Source organism: Anarhichas minor, unplaced genomic scaffold (genome assembly GCF_050575085.1).
Source record: "Anarhichas minor isolate MPS153535 unplaced genomic scaffold, ASM5057508v1 ptg000014l, whole genome shotgun sequence".
Taxonomy (NCBI): Eukaryota; Metazoa; Chordata; class Actinopteri; order Perciformes; family Anarhichadidae; genus Anarhichas; species Anarhichas minor.
Genome location: NW_027466460.1, coordinates 5,908,305 through 5,933,343, shown reverse-complemented (window position 1 = coordinate 5,933,343; position 25,039 = coordinate 5,908,305). Strand labels below are relative to the sequence as shown.

The following is a 25,039-nucleotide window of genomic DNA, read 5'->3' as shown; positions in this document are numbered from 1 at the left end:
CAGCAGACTGGCACACGGCTAAAACCAGGTGAATCCACAATGATTCAAATTCGACACTTCAGACGTATTTCCTGAGCTCCATTCTTTGTTGGACTGCATACAACCCCTGAAACAATGTGTTGGATTTGCAGCCCTATGCCATTGCATTCAAATATAGTCATAGTCTATATAGACGCACAATTACTTTAATTTTCTATTGCTAGAATGAAAATATTACATTTAGTCAGCCATCAAAATTATTTCACAATATTTATTGTGGCGCTTTTTCAGTCATTTCACATTAAAGGGGTTGTCAAATGTCATTTATTTTCTTATGAAAATACCCAAATTTATAATTAATTGATCACATTATAAAGTATTGTGTCTCCAAAGCCTTATTCCTGTGTGCCATGAACCCCATGAGTCCAAAATCTGTTAATACGACTTTGTCTCCATTGAAGATGTATAACAGATGTGGACCGTATCTTTTTATTGGATACAGCTGCAGCGCATATAAGGTTGCCAGCCATTGACTTGTGTTGGGCCAAACTTATATAGAACTATTGATTCACGCCAATCAAATGAATAAAAAAACACCTCGCAAAGGATTTGAAAACCACTGGTACAAATCAAATAGAAATCAAATGCTACTGCGACCTACCGAAGTACTATGTATGCCTGGCATGCGTAAGAGTTGCTCGCAGAGAACCCATGGGTGCACAGCCGTTTGATTATAAATCAGTCATGAGAGTACACCAGGGGTCAGTCATAGGCGGACCGCGGTCCGGGTCCGGACCCAGACGCCGTTGTATCCGGACCTGGACCTATAACCGATGGATAATTGAGAATTATTACATTTTGACAGAGCACTTCTATTTTAACAAGCGCAGCTTTTCTAGCCTTTACTTTACTCGTTCAGCGGTGCAGGAAACACACCCACCAATTACATGTGTTGTAAATCACATCACGTGATGCTACTCAGCCAATCAAATATGTGTATTCCAATAAGGATGCGATCAGAGGGACCAGAGCCTTTAACCAAGAATGGACCGACTCTTAAATGTCCATTCTTCCCACGGGCAGTTTAAAACCAGTGTGTCTCACATGTTCAGAGACTGTGGCGATTATTCAAAGCAGCAATGTGAAGCGACGCTAAAGAGACAAAGCACAAATATTTTGAGCAAATCTAAGAGCAGAATATGATCAGAATCCTAACGCATGAATTCACTCCCCAACAATGATGTTACCAGAGAGGTAATGGAGCTGAAACAAGAGGCTTCAATAACCACGGACAAAGTCCCTGCACACAGAGTTCTCTTTTTAGAAGATGAAAAGAATATAATATGTTTTTTATATAATATCGTGTTTTTTTTGGTTGACATCACTTCACACCTGAATGAACTGAACATAAAGCTGCAGGGCAAAGACAATTCAGTTTAATTCATTTTTAAAGTACTTCATTTTAGGAGTTAAAAGCTTTCTGTTATGTATTTTATTTTTTAAATCCAGCCCTTATTTTACTTGAAACATTTATTTTTTATTTGATTATGTATTATTTATAATTCATCCAGTTAAATTTGAAAACTGATAATAAATATTGTTGATATTATTCAATTGAACTTTCTTTATTTGATTTGACAGTCAGTTGTGGACTACATACAGACGTTAATACAAGCTGGGCTGCTTCAATATGGGACTAAATCATGTCATCGATATTACTGTGATGCTCTGGACCTTTGCATGAGGACATTCTCTCTAACTGGACCTCGTTGAATTTTAATTGAATACCTCTGGTCTACAGCCATGGTAGTGACTCTGTGAGGCTGCTCAGTGTTGTTTTGAGCTAAATGCTAACTTCAGGATGCTAACCACACCCAAGAGAATAGCATGCTTACTTTACTTACTTCAGGTCAGTGTCTGTGCTTGCTAATATTTGCTAATTAGCACGAGACACAAAGTACAGCCATGGCTGAGAGGAAGGTCATTAGTTTTGCAACTATTTGAAGATGGCCATATAAAAAGCTAAATGATTCCCAAAGTTATTGCAAATCGTCCTACGGGCAACATGAATGTCTACACCACATTTATTGGCAAGCCATCCCATAGTTGAGACTTTACAACTAAAGGTCACATATTGTGCGAAATGCACTTTTTCATGGCTTTTAAACATAAATATGTGTCCTAGGTGTGACAGAAAAGACCACCCTCTCTTTTCTCCGGCTCCATCGATCAGAAAACGTGTGTAAAAACAAGCAGATCAGATTTGTCTCCTCTTCTGACGTCGGATGGGGTTTGTATGCCCGATCCATGGAGTCGCTGCTGAATCCACCGCAGTCTGTCATTGTGATTTCCTCGCTATCATGAACCTGCACACACTACACTACAAGTGCGCGACTACAGAGCAAGATTCACTTCACAACTTAAGCTCAGGATGGATCTGTACCTGCCGTCTGTGACCCAACTTCAAACTTGGAAGCTGTAAGTTTTAAATAGCAAGAGTAGTCGTCGCCTTTTGTGAAACTTTGCATTTCACAGCATAAATATGGCGGTAACTGTCCGACAAGTAAAAATGTTTCAAGTGAAAAGATCTAAGTTACTCTGTGAAAAATGAAAAAAAATCCCAGAGCACTTTTTATACATCAGTAAGTCCACCTTGAGTTAAGTGGACATGGTACAGGATAAAATAACTACGGTAAGTGGAACCGGTCTGACATTCATGATGATACATGGGACAGCTCCTGCAGTAATCAATATACCAATATCAATATACCAATATCAATATAGTAATAATATATTACTTTGGTTACGCCTGTACGTTTATCCGGTGTCTTTTTACCAGAAATAAGAAACTGACTACAATTACGATCAAGGTTTTTTTGCTCCCAATCTTAGTCATTAAATATGGACTATCTGCTGATACAGAGTCACAATCCGATGCATCTATTTTCCTAAAAAGTACAGCTGATTAGTGCACACTACATTAAAGTTATTAACATCCATTCAATGTACATGCTTGACAATTGAAAGGCTCTCCATTACATTAAGCAAAAAAAAAAATGTTTGTATCCAAGCTGTTCCTGTTTTTTACTTCCACTTTTTACAAAATGAAGTATAAAATCACAAACCTTCTCTGTAATCTTTTTGGACTTGTCGCTGTCTCTCTCCCTTTTAAAGTGTGCTCCAGTGTTTGTTGCTTCGGTGCAGCCTTTGTTGAATGAACTGTATACCGTTGATTGGTTTTTGTTGTTGTCTGTGCAGAATACATTCATAAATTACTCGTATTGGGTTTGTGCTCGCGGTGCTTTTGTTGCCCTTGAAGTGGCGTGGTGACTGTGTTTGTGGTCTCCATCTCTGTCTGTGGAGAAACACCATGCACCATTGATGACAGCAAAACAAGACTATCACACTGAGCTGAAATGAAACAAGTGTACATGGTAAATAACATAAATACACGGTCTCATATTGCATTTTGCTGTTTTCTTTTGCTGGTGTGTGGTGTTTGAAGAAGGCCTAATCATGGCTGGAAATACAGACCACAGCAGAGAATCCCCGTATTGTCTCCACACACTAGAATCATCCATATTAGAACAATGATGCAGGAGAATCAAAGTCAACACCAACCCTGTTCCCCTCAGGGAAAAATACTTACTTGCTTTCTTTCTGCGAGAGAGATCAGACGGGATTCTTGTGTCCTGGAGAGGTTGGAAGGAGGTATTGTTTCTGAAACCTTCAATTTCAAATAGAGAGGAATTAGATATTTATTCAGAGAGTGCAGTTGGTGACAGTGTGGGCTCCATATTAGCTCTGACAGCTTGATGGAGTAGCAGCAGTGGGGCGGAGCTTAGCGAAGGGTCAATTTGAGTCCCATACAGACTTTCTGTGTATGGAAGTTTTTTGGAAGCTTGACTCATCTTGCTCTCTTTCCTGTGCCCTCTCCTCTCCTGCTCCCTAAGCTTGTACACTTTGCCTCCTCTTTTCTTCCTCCTCATCTGTCCCTCCCTGATGTCTCCTGTCCTCTTCTATCCCTATGTTTCATCCATGGCCCCTCACTGTCAGGTAAACAAACACTTAATATGAATTACAGCATCTTCTGAAATACAGGCCAGTAGTCAAATATGGCCAACCAACATTTAAAGAAAGAAGCTCCAACATGTCATTTTTACATTTGTGTATGGATTAAGCAAACAAGATACAATGTGTTTATTAGTGAGCTTTTGAGCTGTTGCTAGGTGTATTTTATAATGGAGCCAGGCTGGAAGGTTTCCCCCTGCTTCCAGTCTTTATGCTAAGCTAAGCCAAACACATCCGTACTATTTATCCGTACTTACCACAAGGACATGAGACTGTTATCAATCTACTTGTCTCACTTTCATGAAGAAATCAAATAAATGTGTCTTAATATTGGGGCGTAACGTCCAGCATTGTGACTGAATGCTTCACAAAGTGGCCGACAAATAAGTCAGCAGCTTCAATATATTTCAAACAGCAACAGCACATATTACATAACAATAACAACAGCGACAAACATCAGGAGATACACAGTTCCATTCATGCACACAAACGGTTCACACTCCACTACCTCTGCTTCTTTCCACATGGACTGTGTGTGACGTAATTGAACCACATCTTAGTACCAGGAATCAGTGGTGGAGGAAGTACTCCGATCTTTTACTTAAAGAAAAACTCTTTCTCTCAAACACACACACTCACACACACAAATGCATGGGTTTCTGTGCGAAGAAATATGAATATGAAAACCAAATCCATACCCAATAAATGAATAGGTAGGTTTCCACTTGCACAGATATTTAGTCTTTGACTGTCAGAGTGAAGCACATTTCCTCCCACTGAATAAATGCAGAAACACACTGAGCGATAGGTAAGCTACATTACACTGGAGTTGCTAGGCAACAGCCAGAATCCTGTGAGGACACTAATTCTCGCATGTTCCTGAAGAAAGTTAGAGATGGATCGTAATACAATCTGCGTGGAGAAGGCGAACACTAAATGTGGATGAGCTGTAAACTCTACAGAGAGAGAGCTGAATATATGAGCTGAGGCTCTGCACCATAACCTGAAGTGGATTATGAAATGATTCATTGAAAATGGGCTGTGTGGGTGCTCTATGGTTGATTGCAGTACTTTGCCACTTGTTTAAATAGCCTCAAATGTACCGATCTGAGCATGAGTGTATGTGGTGGGCATGTGTGCCTGACTGTATGTAAGTTCGGTGAAACCCACTCAGTCCGCTCTTTTGATTTTGTTGCTAGGTTGCTGGTAATTTGGGTATCCATTTCTATATGGTGAAGAAGGTTGTTTTGACTGGACTGATTTATAATTGAATGGTGATGTGACGGTTTTTATATAACCTGACACACGGCAGATGGTTTGTTCACACAGAACCATCTGAGAAGCCGTCACTGGAATACCTGGCAGGTGATTGGACAAACCGTCTGTCAATCAAACTCTTACCAAAGCCAGTTGGGAGAAGAGCAAAAATATCCTTTGCGTCAAGAAAAGTCTTCAGTCCCATTCTTTGCTCTTCTTTCAATGAATAAATACTCTCCAGTTCTGATATAACTGATGCTATTGCCGCGTTTGTAACCTCTTTAGGAGCCGCCATTGTTGTTTTGAATGAACAGTTTCCTCTCCGTGTCGTGGCGTCACACGACACGCCTATACCACGCCCTTGCTGACAGTTGCTCCTTATCGGACGCTGATGACTTGAAGCCAGATGGATTTGTTGTGGCAGAAACACTACCATTAAGTTGGGGCTGAAATGAAGAGAAGAGACGCAGTTCTTGGAGTAGCAACCGGCGGGAAGTGTTTTAATGCGCACACGGCAACATCCAACAAGTCCGATGTATTAGTTATTACAGCTCACTCTTGTAGTCTAACTTCAGCCCCTTATGTCACCTTCCACCAATTTCACACTTAAACACCTCACCCCAATAATGTTCCTACAGTCCCATATTCTATAAAAACATTGACAGCAGGCTACGAGTGAAGGAGCCCACGTGACGTCCTGACAAAGTTAATGGCCGATTATTAATAGTGGCCTTGTTTCTGACGACAGAAGCTCAGCGAGCATGTTAAGACCTGTCAGTCACAGAAGCCCATAATTCTGCCTTCCCCTGAGTAGATACTCGCCTTATATTGCCCCAGCTTCCCTACTCAGGGCCTAAGATTGTGTGTCTGGAAATATGACCTCATTCTGCCAGCTCCCCCACAAGTGGTTCAGCTGAGCTGAGGAAGAATTTTATTAATTGATATCGATTTTTTTTTCTTCCTCTGTTTGCAATTCAGTCTTCTTTTAGAAATAGTTATCAACGTGTATTGCGAGTCCCCCTGTGAACACATGTTGGTATGTTCTTACTGATCCGACAATACTCACTATATACTGTATGTCTCAGGATTCAAGATGGTCTTGTTATACAACTGTGAAATGCTTTCGCTGGGAGACTCCAAGAAAGGAAGAAACATGTATATTAAAAGTCATACAAAATATAATAAAACAACATACGATGACACATCAGTCACTCAGCTAACCACTCTGTTTCGCTGCAACATACGTATATCTGCCTCTCGGCCAGTGACCGCTGAGATGGGAAGATGAATGGATGGATGTCTACAAGAAATGATGAATTCCTCATTGCATCGATTTATTAATTTCTGTCAAGATTATTCTCAAACTGCTTTTGCAACATAACATTCTGTTAGTTTCTAGCCATCTCACTGCACATGTTCCTCTGCATTTTCTTCCATCCATCATTTTTCTTGTGTACCTTCTCTTTTCAGTCAAAAGTCTGCAGTAATGTGCATCGTTCTGTAGCACTAAGACTCCAGAGGTGTTTTCACGGTATCCACCTTACTCAAAGATGCCACCTGGTCGTTGTTGGAGAAAACAACAACTCCTTGGTGTTAAAATTAAAAAGTAAAATGCTGCGTGGGATCGTTACTGATTCTGGGGCAGAGTGGCAAAAGAATATGAGAGACAACTGTGATATTGCTTTATTATGGTGTTACAACCGTGTATTCTTGTTAATATAATTGATATTGTATACATGTATTTCTAACCATGGTCTTGTCTGTGTGTCTGTCTCAGGTGGTTTATTTCCCAGGGGGGCAGATCAGGAGTACAGTGCATTCAGAATTGGCATGGTTCAGTTTGGGATGGCAGATTTCAGACTGACTCCACACATAGATAACCTGGAGGTGGCCAACAGCTTCGCTGTCACTAACTGCTGTAAGTATCTTTTTTTAAAATCCTTGTCTGAACCCAGTTTGATAAACTCCAGATGTCATTATTGCAACAGAGTACAGTACAGAATACTGCAGGGTTTTTTGAAGTAGTACCAATATCAATATTTGATCTGGTGTTATTCTATATTTTATCTTATTGTCAACAAATCTCATGATGAGACTCAAACCAATATGTTATTGGCTTTGACGTCACAACTCTGTATGTGGCTCTCAGCCTCAAGTTCATCGGTTCTTAATGAAGATCTTCAAAAACACCTCAAAAATATAAATTTCCGATGGATTTTCACAGCGAAAACAGCACTGATAATCTTGATAATCTCTTTCTTAAAAAGAGATTGTTGTATAGAAAGTATACATCGACATATGTCCTCAACACTCACCCGACCAAACAAGGCCGCCGACACTGCCACGCTGCATGTAGAGTGTGTGGACCACAGTGAGAGGGTCTCTTCCTGCCTGCCTATAGGCTATAGGACATGCACTCACAAAGCCCTTCCGCCAGGCATTTCTTGGATAGGGCTCCACCCCCGAAGCACACAAATAGCTGTTCAATGTATCTGATGGGGGCCATGAATTCAACATAACATGCTAATGCACACACTAGGCAAAGCAGATGTAACATTTTCTCCCATTTCCCTGCATGAGGTGACGGACAAAAAGCATCCGGCTGTATAACCCTCTGTTAACATCTAAGACATATCTTTACCCATCATCAGTAGAATACAGTGCATCAACTCTTGTTGTTTGTACACAATTGAGCACAGCATGCATGTGTGTTAATGAAATGGACCCAAGCCACAGACCTTTGACATTTATTTGGTGACATAAATTTGAACAAAAAAACCCCCAAAATTAAATTTTTTGATTTATGTTAACTGGGGCAGTGTAGAGTCATGTTACTTTTCAAATTCAGTAACTGTGTAGCAAAGAGTAGCAATGAGAACGAGGACTCCATGCATGCAGTATACTGGAGTGTGATGTAATGGTGGCCTGAGGCTCGAAGCTCTGCTATTTAAGTACAGAGTATTGTGATAGCAGTGAATGCATGCAGTCCTCTCTTTCTGCTGTCTACACTCTTGTTTTGCACCCGCTACAAATACATAAAGATGTTTTGGGGGAACAGTTCTAATCAGGAATACCTGCATGTTGCAGGTTAAACATTTTTAAAGGGAATAACATTTTCTACAGCAGCAACATAAAATGAGCTGCCAATGATGTGCTTTGAAGCTTTAATGAAGCTAGGGACAAGACGGGAGGCTCTATTTTGGTGTCGGTGCATGGTGAGGAACACAACTTCATATTGACATTTTACTTGGGGGGCCACTGATGTTATTTTCTTGACTGAGCTGGTTCGGCATGTTGGTGTGTGTTGCTTTAGTGAAGAGGTAAAATGCTAAATGGAGTTGTACTTCTATAGCTCTTTTCTGGTCTTCCGACCACTCAAAGCGCTTAATACTGCATGTCATTCACACCCATTCATACACTGGTGGCAGGGGTTACAATGCAAGGTGTCACCTGCCCATCAGGACTAACTAACCACAGTAGACAGTAGCTTTTGGGAGCAATTTGGTATTAGCAAGTGTCTTGCCCAAGACATATCTACATGGAGCCGGGAATCGAACCGCCAATCCTGTGATTGAAGGACAGCAGCGTACTGCAATCTTGATGCCAAGAACGAGTGCGTCTTGTGCTGTCCACTGACGTTGGGCACAGTCGGGCCATAATCGCCCTTCGCTAAGTCCCGCCCCTCAAACGCAGCATCTGCCAGCTCCGGCCAGGGTCGACAGCTATCCAGCTCTGCTCCATAAACTCGCATGCAATAGTTTCAGAGTTTCTTCCTTTTCAGGCTGGTTTTGTGGAGTTTGAGCTAGTCATGGTTAAACATTGTACCTATGGGGCGAGTGTAATAGTGATACTCGTTACAGGAGGAGGTTGGAAGGACACATACGCTTCTACGTAAAAACCTGAGGAGCTGATGTTTGCATGAGTATGTTAACACATCATTAACATTAACAGGCACTTATATGCTATGCTAGCTACTGAAGGTATACTGAATACATACACAGGCTGTTTTTGCTTTTTAATGATTGTAACACTGAATAAAGACCTCCCCGGCTTCACAGGAACAGTCTTGTTCCTTTATTTCATTGTCTTCTGTCTTAATGGCCAGGTCATGTGGTGGTTCACTTTCACCCTGTGATTTGTAGGCTTTAGCTTATATTTTTCTCTTTTAACCTGTTTTCACTGCTGAATCAGTTTGACATCCTGGATAATGTCCTTCAAACGCATACTGTAGACCTTTCAGTTTGCTTCTCTCTGAAAATTTGATAATGTTTTTTCAGGTATTGCAGCTAGTGGGCGACTGTGGAGAGCAGGGCTGTCCTTCAATCAGAGGATCGGCGGTTCGATCCCCGGCTCCGCTGGTCGCATGTCGATGTGTCCTTGAGCAAAACACTTAACCCCAAAATTGCTCCCGTAGCTGTGCCTACGTGTATGAATGTGATAGAATCTGAATTGTAAGTCGCTTTGGATAAAAGCGTAAATGACTGTAATGTAGTGAAGGTGTGTGCTCCATGGTAGCTTGATGGAGTAGCAGCAGGGGGTGGGGCTTAGCGAAGGGCCAGATCCACTTATATGTACTTATGTGCACATCAAACTTTGTTTTTGATTGTTTTATACAGTTTCTACTTAAGTGTAAATGAGTGTTGGAGACGGACCCATGGAACACAGTTCACACAGTCCCATGACAAATTGTAGGTCAATTAAAATGTCTGTCTTCTCATAACTCCCTCAAGACCATCCGTTCCTACCAATTCTCTCTTGGTGTTTCCAATGAAAATCAATTGTTACTGGTGGTAATGACTGCGTGTGTTCTTCTCTTTGAGTCTGCCAAAGTGTTGCCTGGAGCATTAGAACTACAATATAGGTTGAGGTGATGGCTGTGATCACCATCAAGATGTGCTAGAGACAGTTCAGGTTGAATTGTTTTGTGGTGTTTCCAGAAACGTTGTTCATTAAAAAATTCAAGTTTCTTTTTGGATCACTACCAGCATCATTGCGGTGTAACTACTGTATAATATATGGACGTAGTCTCTGTGACGTCACCCATAGGTTACTGAAGAGCCGTAGGGAAGCTTAAAGTGGGTGGCTTCAGCCGTCGCAATCTTGGCAGTTACGGCACAGCCTAACTAGGCCACATTTTAAATTCTACTGCAGATGGTTACTCTGTAGATTATTGTTATGCCAACTATTGTGCACGTAAAACATGATTACTGTCAGATCTTCAACTTATGCAGAAAAGTAAATTTAGTCATCACCTTTTCTTGACAGTATATTTGAGTTGCTGTATTTTCATTCACTATATAGTCATAATGTGGCAGGTCTCACAAAACAAGTTTCCCCTGAGGATAACTCTCCATGTGATTCACAAACTGGTGGGGAGCGCCCTGTGATTTATGCAGATTAAAGTAGTGAGTGTTGGCCAAGATTGTCACATGCTCTAACACGCCTATCAACATATTTTGTATGATAATGTATTTCTTCCCAGCCCTTAATCAAGTGTGCCACAGGTGCCCCAAGGTGAGCCAGGCCACAACATTGTCATATGTGCATTGGCGCTCCTCCCATCGCACTGGGCAGGGCACACGTGACTGTAAGTTGTGTGTGGCTAGAGACGCATTCCCTTATTTTCTTTTAAAAGGACAATACAAATATGCCTTATTTTTTTTAAGCAATTCAGCAATGTGATAAAGAGTAATATACCAATTATAGAAGTTAGAAGAAGTTAAATTTCTTATTACAATCAGTGGCAGTAATGTGTTGTTGCGGCAATTGCATTGCTTTTTGCACTAGCACACTGGTGTAACACATTAGTATAGCTGCCACCAAACCGCTGGTCAAAATAATTAAGTCATGCAGCCTTGAAAATAAACGCCCCCTTGCCTCCCACACACACACTCGCATTTGAAACTGGTCCAGTTCTGACAAAAGGCCTAATTCTTGAGCAAGTAGAACACTCTTTCAGTTATGCACCTCATAATTTCCTCTAATAATAACTATCCATAAACCTTAATCCTGTTTAAAACACACTATAAGGACCTTTTTCATTTTCTGAGCAGAGAACATAACTATATGCTCTACCACAGTACATAATGCACATGAATGCAATATTATACCCAGGGAGATGAAATTAGACTTTGTATTTCTAGAGGAAGAACAAGGTCATTGAAGTAGGACAACCAAATATAGCTGTAGACAAAGGACTGTCTGTGTACACCCTTTAAATAAATAAAAAGCACATGTTCTGACATTACAGCAAATGTTAGCTCCCTTTGATAACATATAATAATATAATAAATAGCCATCTTTTTCATCAGAGATCGGTGAGAATCACTTATGACTTATGCTGGCATGCCTACACAGCGTATTAACAATAGTGATAGAGCTGGGCAAAAATCTAAATAACCTGTATGCCATACTTTTTTCCAACTGATTATATTTGAGAGTTGCACATGTCAGACAATCATTTTTAGCCATGCTAGCTCAAAGGATGGCAATGTTGTCTCTGTCTGTTGGTGGGTCTACCACTTTTGTCCTCACTAAAATATTTCTGCAATTATTAGATGGATTGCCATGAAATTGTATGCAAACAATTCATATTCCACAGATGAATTATAATAACTCTGATACTTGGAATTTTCATCCAGCAGCTCAAAATTCAATTTAGTCCAACACTTTGGATTCTGATTCTGATCAAATACATGCAAAAGTAATGACATCGGCCTCGGCTGTACTTTGTGTTTAGAACTAATTAGTAAATATGAGCATGCTAACGAGCTAAACTATACTGGTACACATTATACCTGCTAGACATCAAGCATCGTCATTGTGACAATGTTAGCATGCTGGTGTGAGTATTTAACTCCAAACAACTATGTGCCTAAATACAGTTTAAAAGCATGGCTGTCTATTTCTTTCAACGGGATAAATAAAGGACTTGTCGAGTTATATAATGAGGAACATTTAAGTGGTCCAAGGTGGCCAAACTGATCAAGAAAATTCTACATTTTCCTAGACTGGACTCCCAGTCAACAGTGACTTGACTGGCCTTAACTTGTGACTTTGTTTTCCAGCATCTCACCTCTGTAAGACCTCTGTTGTACTAGTAATTACTTTATTTTATAATTAAATTATTTATTTTCTGGTCTTTTTTTATAGCCTTTTCCTATTGTTGTTTGTCTTGCATTACATAACCGTTGTTAGTATTTTTCTAGTATGATGTTGCTTTGTAATGTGCTTGTTTCCTTTGTTACCTTTTTGAAAAGATAGAAATTAAAAATTGGAAAAAAGGCATCAAAGATAATGAAAAGAGTGTCTGTCATGTGCGCAAAGACATGCCATGTTAAGTATGTTGATATGCATGGTGGTGTGAGGAGGGCAGTGTATGACAATGACAATATGATAGCTGAGCTGCAGCAAAAACAATTATCATTATTACTATACTCACTGTCACCTCTGTACTACCATCTCTATCACTACCTTATAATAATGACGATTATGATATTACTCAGTGGGTCTTGGGTCGTCCCAAAACTCACAGAAGGAAGCTTGCCTGCTGCAAGTACAAACCTCTTTTCCCTTTTGAACTGCTCCCAGGCCCAGCTTGAAAAGCCCATCATCATCCTCTCCAATTTGCCAATCGGAGCACATCTTGGTGTACAATAATGACGTGGAGTTCCCCAAGATTCCCTTCTCGGGCCTCTTCTGTTCAACCTCTACGTCCTCCCGCAAGCTCAGATTATGAAAAAAATATATAATTTTAAAAATGTAAGGTTTAGCAGGTACGTATTATGAGGGTGTGGAGCACAAGGACAGAATTCCTTTTTCACTGCTTATGATTTTATCTAAATCCTGCCACCTCCCTGTGTCTGACTTTAATCCTCTCCGTTTGTTTGTCTCCATTTAATGTTTTATTGAAATGTTTCTCTCTCTGTCTCTCCTAGTTTGTTCCCAGTTCTCTCGAGGTGTCTACGCCATTTTTGGCTTCTACGACAAGAAGTCAGTAAACACCATCACGTCCTTCTGTGAGACACTACATGTCTCCTTCATCACGCCGTCTTTCCCAGCAGAAGGAATGAATCAGTTTGTTCTCCAGATGAGGCCAGACATCAAGGGGCCGCTAGTTTCACTAGTTGAGTACTACAAATGGGAAAAGTTTGCCTATCTCTACGACAGTGATCGAGGTAATGGAAGTCTCATTGTTTATCATATAGAGCATTGTGGTTTTAGTGCTGTTGCTTAAAGCTATACAATTATATTAGTCTATACATTGTTTGGTGTTTTAGGAAATTCCTACACAGAATAACTTCTAACACAATTGCAATTAAAAGGACCCCTTGATATTGTTTTTGAAAGAACCAAGATGGATGCTGAGTGGAACTGACTGATACTTACTGGGTTGTATTTGTGATTTAGCTGCAAATAAATGTGTCGAATCGTTTGTGTGTGTTTGTGTGTGCAGGTCTTTCTACTCTTCAGGTAATACTGGACACTGCAGCAGAGAAGAAATGGGTTGTGACAGCAATCAATGTAGGAAACCTCAAAGATGAGAGGAAGGATGAAGCCTACCGCTCTCTGTTTCAGGTACTGATATTCTGTTCATGCAAAGCACTGCACACTGTTGGTACTCACACCACACATTCGTAAAACACCAAGATAAACAGGGGAAACATTCAAACTACTCCGAGAGATTTTTTGGGATGTGTTTCAAATTTGGTTGGTATAATCCTCGAACTAATGTGAAGCTAAATTGCGAAGGAACAGTCCATACCTCGAACAATGATGTCATGTGACAATTTGCCATTATGGGCTCTTTACAGGTATGGAACCTTTCAGAACTCCTAGAAGGATTTTTGGGGGATTATTGCTCTCATCTTTATGAACACATACGATTATCCCCTGAGAGAAAGTCCCCCATGTTGGATTTTGTACGTTGGTGCACAGAGGTGCAAGGGCCTGTTCGTCTCTGCTTGCAGGTTTAATTAACTTTTAGGTTCTGTGAAAATGTATTTAGAGACAGTTGCAAGACACTTACACAGTTGTTAATTAACTTCTAAAGAACCTGAACCAGTCACATTACATAGAAAGCTGAAGATATCGAGATGGGCGGAGATAATGAGCAATCAGTTGTTGATTTCGAGAGGACATTTATTAGATACAATTTGGTTTATTATTAGAAAGTTTAGTCATGTTCAGGTGACCTGTTTTGCTCTACGTAAAAACAATTGGGTAAGTTAGAAAACAATTTGAGTTGACTAATTGATCATTTACAAATTGAACAGTCTCCATTTGACATACAATCTGTACCAGATGACACCGTCCTTTCCAAGAACCTTCTTCAGAAATAACAGCTACATGTCAGTTCCTTAATTAGCAATATACTGTGTTACCGATACATTGTGCTGTGGGGTGAAGGATTCTTTCAGTTATTGGTTTCTGTGATTTTGGGGAGGTCTACATTGGTGCAGTTACCCAATTTAAGTGACAAAAATAGCACTAAAAACTCAGGCACAGCTTCCAAAGTTTGTTATTGACCTGGCCTGCGGTGGGAGGCAGCATGTAGCGGGATGACTCACTCTCTACTGCACCGCTCCTCCGACTGCCAGCCAAAACCTCACTACGCCTCAGGGAAATACCACTTGGTGTTTTCAGAGCTTTCTTCCATGCTGCAGGCCTGCACAACATGACATTTAATACCTATCTGTTTTTTAGGACCTGGAGATCCGTAAGGAGCGACGCATAATCCTGGACTGTGAACAAGACAAAGTCAAAGACATCATGGAGCAGGTTGATTCCAGTCTTTTCACCACTACTATTATAAGTAATAATATCCATCCGTCAACAAGAAAGCTTCTTCTACCCTTTCAACGTCCTATCGATTCATCCTCTGGAGTTTATTATATCTCTGGAATGGAATGTACTTTATAGGAAGATACGAATAGGGTTGGGTTCTCATTGCTGATCATTTTATTTATTATTTTTTTATTTATATAAATTTTTTATTTTCATGACAGTTTTACAGTAATATAGTATTGACACAGGTTCTACTCTCTTCCCATCAGGTGATCACTATAGGCCGCCATGTGAAGGGATACCACTATATCATCGCTAACTTGGTGAGTATCCGTCTGCCTCTGATTCGACTATATATACTATTATATATTGGTTCTTCTGTAGCTGATCTGCCTCCAGTACGGGGGGCACAAACTTGCGGCTAAGCATGATCTTTCTTGTTCCAGGGTTTTGTAGATGGCGACCTCTCTAAAATCCAGTATGGAGGTGCGAATGTGTCTGGGTTCCAGATAGTAGATTTTGATGATCCTGTGGTGGCAAAGTTTGACCAGCGATGGGAGGCCCTTGAAGAGAAGGAGTATCCTGGAGCTGATGCACGGATCAGAGTAAGATTTGGACGTTCATCATCAGTTCATAGGCTGGTTTGAATTAGTTTAAATTATTTAAGGAAAGAAAGATGCTGGGTAAGGAGGATTTAGATTATCTGGAGACAGTCCAAGGATACAGTAGCATAATCATGCTAACATTGCTTTTAAAGATCGAACTCTTCATATATCATAAGTATATACGATTTTGCTATCACTTGCTATTTTCCTGTGTGAAAAGTATTTTGGTGACCAGTACACAATACACAGGTGGGAGGAGAGGCACAAACATGTGGAAGGTTGATTCACATTAAGCAGCGCTTTGATGATTTGATCAGCATGTGCAAACCAGATAGCAATAATAGAATGGTGCTTGAAATGCACATAAATAAGGCTGGGTCATTCAATTTATTCATTTATCATCTTTAATGGAATCATATTGTAAAAAATTCTCAAATATTAATCTTCAGGTTCCCAGCTATGTGGCATCTACTATTGACGAGCTATCTCCAACCGAAAGATCCCGTCACTCCTAAAAAAAGACTAAAATTGATCTATGGTAAAGAGTGGTGGTGTGGAAGAGGTTAACATCCTTTATGTTTGGAAAATTCATGATCTTGACTAGAATTGTGTGGGTTGGACTTTTGCTGGCAACTCATTGTTTTGTAATATTGAGTTGCCATAGAGACAGATGCAGTTTCTCAGGTCATAGTACTCACAGTGGATGATGGCTTTCAAAATGTTAACCAAATGTCGCCATATTCCACACAGCCTCACCGCAGGCAGCATGTTATAGAGGTAATAGTGATTTTTTTTGCCAATGTTTCTGTGTCTTTCAGTATACCTCAGCCCTCACCTATGATGCTGTCCATGTGATGACGGAGGCGTTCCGCTTCCTTCACAAGCAGAGAATAGACATGAGTCGCCGTGGCAACAGTGGAGACTGTCTGGCCAATCCAGCGGTTCCCTGGGCACAGGGGGTGGAGATTGAACGTGCCCTCAAACAGGTAACCATGGATTAGAATGAATATAAACCACAGTTGCACCCCCTCTAGACTACAAGCATATCAGCCCCATTTTTTGGGGACTGGTCCTTTTAAGTAGACAGTGTAAACAAAACTTGTATGTCTCCGTTTGAGTATAACCGAGGCTTAAGTAGTAACAGTGGTGAGCCTTTATGCTGCAGACTATGGGTTAAGACACTGAAAACAGGGAGTGCTTTGAAAATTATTCTGTGTCTGATTGCTGGTGGAAAGCTCAGATGTCCAGGATGTTCAGCAGCCCTCTCACTCACTTTAATGGGACCGCTGCATTGGCGCAGCAGGGCTGCCCGTGCAGAGGGCTGCAGGGGAAAGACAGGCAGGGTCATCCAAAGCAAAAAACCTGGTTCAGCATCTTCTGGCAAGGCACTGTTGTGGACAATCAAATAGATGCAAGTTCACATTCCTGGTAGATTACTTAGTAATGTGACCACGTTAGAACAAAGGATGAATTGACTGTAGCCGTGATAACTTTCCAGAGTTGTAAAATCTTGTCTCATAGCGTTATAAACAGCTGTACAGTGCTTTGGTGTCTGATCAACCAAAAGGGCACTTTTCATACATAAAATATATTTCTTATTTTTCTTTAAATTCATTGAGATGCAGGGAGTGATTTATATAGTAAAACTCATCTTGAACATGTGTGTGAACTTCAATGAAATCTCGAATGTGTGTGTATTTGTGTATTTGTGTGTAGGTGCGTGTTGATGGTTTAACAGGGACGATTCAGTTTGACCAGTACGGAAAGAGAATCAACTACTCGGTGACAGTCATGGAACTGAAGCCCACTGGACCTGTTAAGGTAACTGAAGAATCAATTTGGCATCATGACTATAATTCTAGCATAGCTATGTGATATGTAACCTATGTGTGTGTGTGTGTGTGTGTGTGTGTGTGTGTGTGTGTGTGTGTGTGTGTGTGTGTGTTTTTAGATTGGCTATTGGAATGAGGTGGATAAAATGGTAGTGACAAAGTCAGACATTTACCCCAACGACAGCATGGGAATGGAAAACAAGACAGTCATCGTCTCAACTATACTGGTAATAAACACACGAATGACACTCAATGTGAATGTGTGGGCCAACTGAAAAAAACACCCAAAAATGTAACAGTCAAGGTGGAAATAAACAAATGTACACAAGCTCAAACATGAGCCTAACTAGGCCTCTAAAGTTCAGTGTATTCACGATGTATTCTGTGAAGGTGTAGTCAAAGATAAATCACCACTACGATGGATAATAAAGTTGTATTTTATTTTTGTGTCGTAAATTACCAAGTAAGTGCTGGAACAGAAAAGGACAAAAGCTTGGGATTTATAAATGGAAAGACAGTATTTTCTGTATTCAATATGACAAAAGAGAGTGAGTTAACATTAGTCATATGGAAAACACATCATAATACAATAAAGCATGTCATTATCACACATAGGAATAACTCTGCGTGTGCTTGTGCGTGTGTGCGCGCATGTAGGAAGCCCCCTATGTGATGATGAAGAAGAATTCTGAGCTGTTTGAAGACAATGACCGCTACGAAGGTATGTTTATATATACTCTATTGTGGATATGTGTTTATTTCTTAAATACCTAATTTCATTCACTTTTGTTTACCTGTTTATTGAGTTGTTAAAGCTACAGAAAAGGGGCTCTACACTCACATTTTTCCAGACCTTTATACTGGGCTCTCCCTAAAAAACACACAATGGTACTTCCACAATCTAACATAGCACCATCTATGTGCTGTGTGTTTTCATAAAGTTCTTGCATAGTTAGGAATATAATGGTAATATACAATTTTTAAATTGTTGGATGTCATCATGCATGTCACCATTATCCCCAAGAAGTCTTGGATGGGACCAAGACTTGAACTTCGATGAACTTATTATGAAGTATTCAACACTGTAGTCTGTATTCTAGGACACTTGTCAAGCACTTCCTTCATCTGTGCATATGTGTGTGTGTCTTTTTTACTTATATTTTAACCGATGCTAGGTTACTGCGTTGACCTGGCTGCCGAGATTGCAAAGCACTGTGGTATCCGCTACCAGTTAAGAATTGTGGGAGATGGCAAATATGGAGCAAGAGATGCAGAAACCAAGATCTGGAATGGTATGGTTGGAGAGCTGGTGTATGGGGTAAGATTTATGTATTTATGCATCAAATGTTCTAATGTTTAATGAACATTCAGTTTTTCTAATGTTGAAAGCAGCAGTGAGGGTTCATGTTGCTTCATGTCACCTGTTTCCATTGAAAATAACTCTCTCACTCGGTCTTTGTCTTCCCAACAGAAAGCAGATATAGCCGTTGCTCCTCTGACGATCACTCTTGTTCGTGAAGAGGTGATAGATTTCTCCAAACCCTTCATGTCTTTGGGAATCTCCATCATGATTAAGAAGCCGCAGAAATCTAAACCAGGAGTCTTCTCCTTTCTGGACCCACTGGCCTATGAAATCTGGATGTGCATTGTCTTTGCCTATATTGGAGTTAGTGTTGTACTCTTTCTGGTAAGTCAGTCTGTTTTGTAGAGATGTGTTTTGTTACCACCAGAACTGTCCGGTACTCTGCTGTCACCACGGCTGTCAGAGGTTCTTAATGTGTGTGTGTTGTGTGTATGAGTATTCTGCTGGGAATGTTCTATTGAAGCTTAAGAATAAGATTCAGAATCCAGTAATCCGTATAACGTATTGCTTACAAATTGAGTGTATGTGTTCCATAACATGGAGGCGAAATTGATGAAATCGTGTTAAAATGTTGCTGAACTGCTTAGACAATCTGTAAGAGCCTGCATTTCATCTACAACCCCAATTTCTGATTTTGATGCAGATCCATAAACAAGACTCCTAAAATCTAACAGTGCTAAATCCAACTTGTATTGCATTGACAATGTAAGCGGCTCTTCATAGGTTTGCCTAACTGGGTTTTATAAGAAAAGATGGAACGCAGTAAGAGAATCCAGTTCCACATCAGCCAAAACGCTTTATTTCTCGTTTTAATCCCTCTCTTCCCCTCTGGAGCTCTCTGTCCTGCCCATTTTCTTACAGCAACCCCGAGGGATACAATTAACGTGGACGAACATAAAATCTGTTACAGTAATAAACAATATGACAGCATAATTAACATAATATTATGTTAATATATTATATTACCACTAGTGTCTGACAGGCTGTGCGCAATTTACTGCCGAGCCGAGACCGTCAACATGAAGGAGACCAATGTTCAGGAGAGGTGTGTGATTGTATGTAGGTACAGCTCAAAGTGGAAAATCAAAGCTTTGAGTTATTATTTTTTTCTTGTAGGTATCCAGATTCAGCCCCTATGAGTGGACGCTAGAGGAGCCAGAGGATGGAGCGATGCCACTGACAACTGAATCCAACAATGAGTTTGGGATTTTTAACTCCCTTTGGTTCTCTTTGGGTGCTTTCATGCGGCAGGGTTGCGACATCTCACCAAGGTTGGTGTGGCAGTTAAAGTTAAAGGCTTTTCTTCAAATAATGTGTCGGTACTGATTAATATACATGGCAGAGGACCAGTCTGATCAAACTGCCAACTATGACCATGTGCACCTCTGGTCTGTCAACTTGTCCTCAGTTTTGACAAGACACCTGTTCTTATCTGCATTTGTTAAAAGCTGAAGAGCCAAAACATAAAAAATCTGTTTATTGAAACCAAAAGAAGAGGTGTTATTTTTTTACATATAAACAACTTATGTGCTGCCTTCAGGTGCAAATCCGTCTTCTGTGAATGATGTTTATATGCAGCTATTTTGTATTTTAAAATACACTTTGGATGACGTGTTCTAAACATTACATTCACTGACAACATCTTCCAGTGCAGGGAACACAGTGTTATTATAACCTGCAGAGGTCATACCCCAATGACTTTGACACCAGGACTGTGATCCACATTGTATGTCATGTTCAAGTCAGTGTCAGTGTTCAAAGTGAGCTGGTACTCACCAGTACGAGATGCTTTTGATTTAAAAAATATAATTTTACAGGGAAAACATGTCCATCAGAATGAAATGTTCAGACAAAGGCTGTGATATTTGTAAATAATACAATTAATGTTTAACTAAAAGCAAATTTTGTCTTTAAGCTTTTTGGACATTTGGACAAAACAAGACCGCAAACTTCCTGTAACCTCAACCGAATGTTTTAGTTCCACAACTATACTGTTTTTTTTACCATGACCAGGATGTTTCCTTGACCTACACAAAGTTATTTGAGTTGCTTAAACAAAATTGTAGAAACAATTGTAGCCCTTTTTTATTTTTTTTTATTGTTCCAAAACAAAAGTCAAGAGTAACAAGAGGAAGACGGGAACAGTGAATACAGACCAGATAACATGCAGAAAAAATAAATCAATAATGTAGAATAAGAGAACAAGGTAATGTTGGTTTGAGATGGGTGTGTGTCATAGTATAGGGTGACGTCTATAGGGTAGATGGATGTGAAAGTAAATAAATCGAATTTGAATAAATAAATAAAATAGAAATAAACTAAAAATAATAAAATCATTCTTCTGAACTCTGTACTCAACATCCTCCCAGCGCGCCCAAGAGTTTCTCATCTGAGTGCTGGAGTCATGAGACTGTAATAACACAACATAAGTGTAAAACAGCATACTTTGGTCTGTTTGTGTGTGCAGATCTCTGTCAGGTCGTATAGTTGGGGGTGTTTGGTGGTTTTTCACCCTGATTATCATCTCATCATACACTGCCAACCTGGCTGCCTTCCTGACGGTAGAGAGGATGGTGTCTCCCATCGAGAGCGCAGAAGACCTGGCTAAACAGACAGAGATCGCATATGGAACCCTGGACTCTGGATCCACCAAAGAATTCTTCAGAGTAAGTACAAATACAAATGTATTATTTCACAATGCAACAGAAGATACTACAATGGCTACACAAAAGTGTGTGAGTAGGTTTGCGATGGGCATTTCTGCAAACGATAGCCGCTATTCCGCCAATCAGTAGTCGGTTGTGGTAACACGCCAAGGCAGGAAATAGAAAGACTGACGGAAACATTGATTTGAAATATTCTTAAAGTTGTCTTTGTAAATGTTTTATTAGGAGATGCATTCACCACGTTTATTAGGGCCTATCTTGAAGTACCCTGTGGTCAATTGTATTACCGTGTACTTAAAAGTACCCAAGTTGCACAAATTAAGTTGTTGGATCTCATCTATGTCTGTCTCTCTCTTTTTTAGCGCTCAAAAATTGCCTTGTTTGACAAGATGTGGCAGTACATGAAATCAGCAGAGCCCTCTCCTTTCGTCAAGAAAACGTCGGAGGGAGTCTTGCGTGTCAGAAAATCCAAAGGGAAGTACGCCTACCTGCTGGAGTCCACCATGAACGAGTACATCGAGCAGAGGAAACCTTGCGACACTATGAAAGTGGGAGGAAACCTGGACTCCAAAGGCTACGGCATCGCCACGCCCAAAGGATCTCCATTAAGGTGGGTGGATCAGTATAACAATGCTAGCCAACCTGCACTGCCATGTACCATTCACACTACTAACCTGCTGCCTAGTAAATGTCCCTCTCCCCACTCACAGCTCATTTCCCCATTCTCAAAACTTCAAAAGAGACATTTTTAATAGTCAACTTACAGTTGAAAGTGGATTCAAAATTTCCCTCACTTAGTGCTCTGAAGCCTCAACAGTAATGATCAGAATACACTTGCTGACCACCTGCTTTACTAGTCAGGTGGTTTTAGCCAGTGTGTGAGCTGTGGCTGTGCTTATGTGCAGCTCTGCTCAGGAAAATAAACCACCAATGGGGAGCAATGTAGTCTGGTCCCAAGCCTTAGTGCCAATTGGGTGTTGCAGTATGCGAGTGTGATGAATGGGGCATGGCGGCTTACTCGTTGTTATAATAATCCACCTACCCTGATGACATCATCTCAGTGGTTTGTATTTTTACCATGGTTACCACCTCTGACCAACGGCTAGTGGTGGTTGCCGTGACAACTGGGGGAGGGGCTGTTGAAAGTGTGACATTTCAGGTCTTAAAGAAATACTTCATCACAGAAATTCAAAAGGATGTATTTTAATGAGTGTAAAGTTGGTATTATGTAGTCTCTTTTTGTGAAAAGGGATATCATGATACAATGACCAATGTTCAAATTTCATTATCCATTTCTATTAAGACTGATTCAATTTTCTTTCTAGTGAGGAGAATTTGGCTGCAGGTTTTTTAACAATTATGATGAGCTGACTCTTTAAGACCTGGAACACGAGATTCTATGAGTTTATAACATTATGTTTCTGTGTGTGTGTGTGTGTGTGTGTGTGTGTGTGTGCGTGTGTGTGTGTGTGTGTCTGTGTTTGTCTATGTGTATGTCTACATTTATTTTCCATTAGAAAATGTTCTATGTCTCCTTCCAAAAGAACTATTGGACCATGTTTTATTTCTATATTATAGGTACATATTTTATACTGATAAAATATATTTATGTAATTTATCCAACCCCTCAGATGCCCTGTTTTATTGTAGTTTGAAACCCAGACATTCTATCTTTGGTTACTGCTTTCTCTCAGCATTCAAAGTAGCAGGTTTTTAAGTGGTTTGGTAGCAGGAAAAAGGGTGGTTTTATTTCAAATTGGAAAGTGATTGCACAGCACTCGTATGTAAAAGGAGCTTCTTAGAAAGGTTCCTAGAAAAGTTGTTTGGTACAAATTAAAAGTAAAAAGAAGATGGTGTTCAATTGCTTAGAATTTTAGATTCCATTTATAACTTTTATAATTAATTTATTCCATTGAACTGTAATTCTTTATCTTTATCTTTATCACTGCGCCTCAAGGGAGAGGTGTTTGAATAGGCTTGAAAGCATCAGTGGCTGTCCCTAAGGGCCCTTGCATTTGCTGCCCAATAATAATGAAGGAAAGCCGAGCTCTGACTTTAGCTCGTCGCCTGAGCTATAGCCATTCTGTGGCTATGTCTGTAGCTATTGTTGTGATTGGGATGGGTTGACTGCTAAGATAGTAACTTTGGCTAAGACAGGGATAGACAGCATACAGTCTGACACTTTTTGAATGTGGCACTTCTATCAGAGATAACAGATGTGTTGCCAGTACACCAAAGGAGTACAGGAATAGCTTCAGCCAACACAACTATGTCAATTCACACCAGTAAGTAGGATAGCTGGTGTACACAATAGCCTGTCACAATCAGCTTCAGCTGCAGACAACTATGTTAATTAGCCTCTACTATTTATCATAGTATATTTATCATATCTTAGCTGCACTCAACAATAAGCAAAACATAAAATAACACTAGCCTTATACCTTTTTATTAACTGTGTAAATGGTAGGTTTTAAATTGTATTTTAATAAGTATAAAACCTCTAAATGTTACAAACCCTTCAGATGTTTTCACAGTTGAAAACACAGTTTCCTGTCCAAACCATATATAGTGACATCTTTTTTTGGTTCTTTACTCCAGAATATTGGATTTAATATCAATATATCACTATGGACTTAAAGTTACATCCTCATCAGATGAACAGTGAAGGAAATATACCCCCCTTTTATACACAAAATGTATTGGACAAATTAACATACAAGTAATTAAATGTACGTTATTTTATAGCTTTAAATTGGATGCAGTCAATACCAGCCTGAATTCTGCCTGAATTTTACTAAGAAAAATATTCCCTCTTTGTTTAGCTTTTACGTGTTAATGATGTATTTTTAAAAAAACTGCATAACCTACACTGTTGACTCGTGTGTGGATGTAAACTGAAGGCCACCACTTTAACCTCACACGTTTCAATTTGAATCCAATATTCTGGAGTACAGAGACAGCCAAATGTAAAATGTGTCACGGTCTTGCTGCTTACAGACTACATCAAACTTCATTTTTTATATCTTAATGTAAATGATGATCCAGATACGTGTGTGTGTGCGTGTGTGTGTGTGTGTGTGTGTGTGTGTGTGTGTGTGTGTGTGTGTGTGTGTGTTGAGCTGCATGCTAGTCATTGAGTTTGTTTCTCACTTTTGTGTCTTTTCAGCACACTACAGGTGGCTATATGGTTACGTCTGCCCTGCATTCTCTCTCTTCTCTGTCTCTTTGTGTTGCTGTCTTTGTCAGTCGGCTCTGAAAGTTAATTTTCCTCTGCAGAATGTTTTCAGTGACAATTACAGTTACTTGTATTTGATGAATTTGCTGTTAAAGCTGCATTAAGCGATTTCTAAACCCCAAAGGGCAGGAGTAACTCATAGTAATAAGTCTTATACAGTATACTCCAGTATTTTCACTTATCAAGTTTATAGCTGATCTGTTAGCTTGAACTTCCCAAAGGAGTTCTCTTTATTAATGCACTGA

The 25,039-nt window shown here is 40.0% G+C and overlaps 1 protein-coding gene across 5 annotated transcripts in view; it reads left to right on the top strand.

Annotated features, from left to right (window-relative positions):
- LOC142949980 (glutamate receptor 2-like) overlaps window positions 1-25,039 on the top strand; it is a 46,405-nt gene that overhangs the window by 1,309 nt on the left and 20,057 nt on the right. For 4 of the 5 annotated variants that reach the window (XM_076091878.1, XM_076091879.1, XM_076091880.1 and 1 more), the window contains exons 2-16: window positions 7,085-7,225; window positions 13,245-13,484; window positions 13,763-13,884; window positions 15,013-15,087; window positions 15,363-15,416; window positions 15,540-15,698; window positions 16,517-16,684; window positions 17,415-17,519; window positions 17,650-17,757; window positions 18,188-18,251; window positions 18,706-18,848; window positions 19,002-19,217; window positions 20,010-20,164; window positions 21,361-21,559; window positions 21,922-22,169. In XM_076091878.1, coding sequence (XP_075947993.1) covers window positions 7,085-7,225; window positions 13,245-13,484; window positions 13,763-13,884; window positions 15,013-15,087; window positions 15,363-15,416; window positions 15,540-15,698; window positions 16,517-16,684; window positions 17,415-17,519; window positions 17,650-17,757; window positions 18,188-18,251; window positions 18,706-18,848; window positions 19,002-19,217; window positions 20,010-20,164; window positions 21,361-21,559; window positions 21,922-22,169 — 2,197 coding nt within the window. Of the gene's footprint in view, window positions 1-7,084; window positions 7,226-13,244; window positions 13,485-13,762; window positions 13,885-15,012; window positions 15,088-15,362; window positions 15,417-15,539; window positions 15,699-16,516; window positions 16,685-17,414; window positions 17,520-17,649; window positions 17,758-18,187; window positions 18,252-18,705; window positions 18,849-19,001; window positions 19,218-20,009; window positions 20,165-21,360; window positions 21,560-21,921; window positions 22,170-25,039 lie in introns of those variants that run through there. The other variant, XM_076091881.1, reaches the window with a different exon arrangement.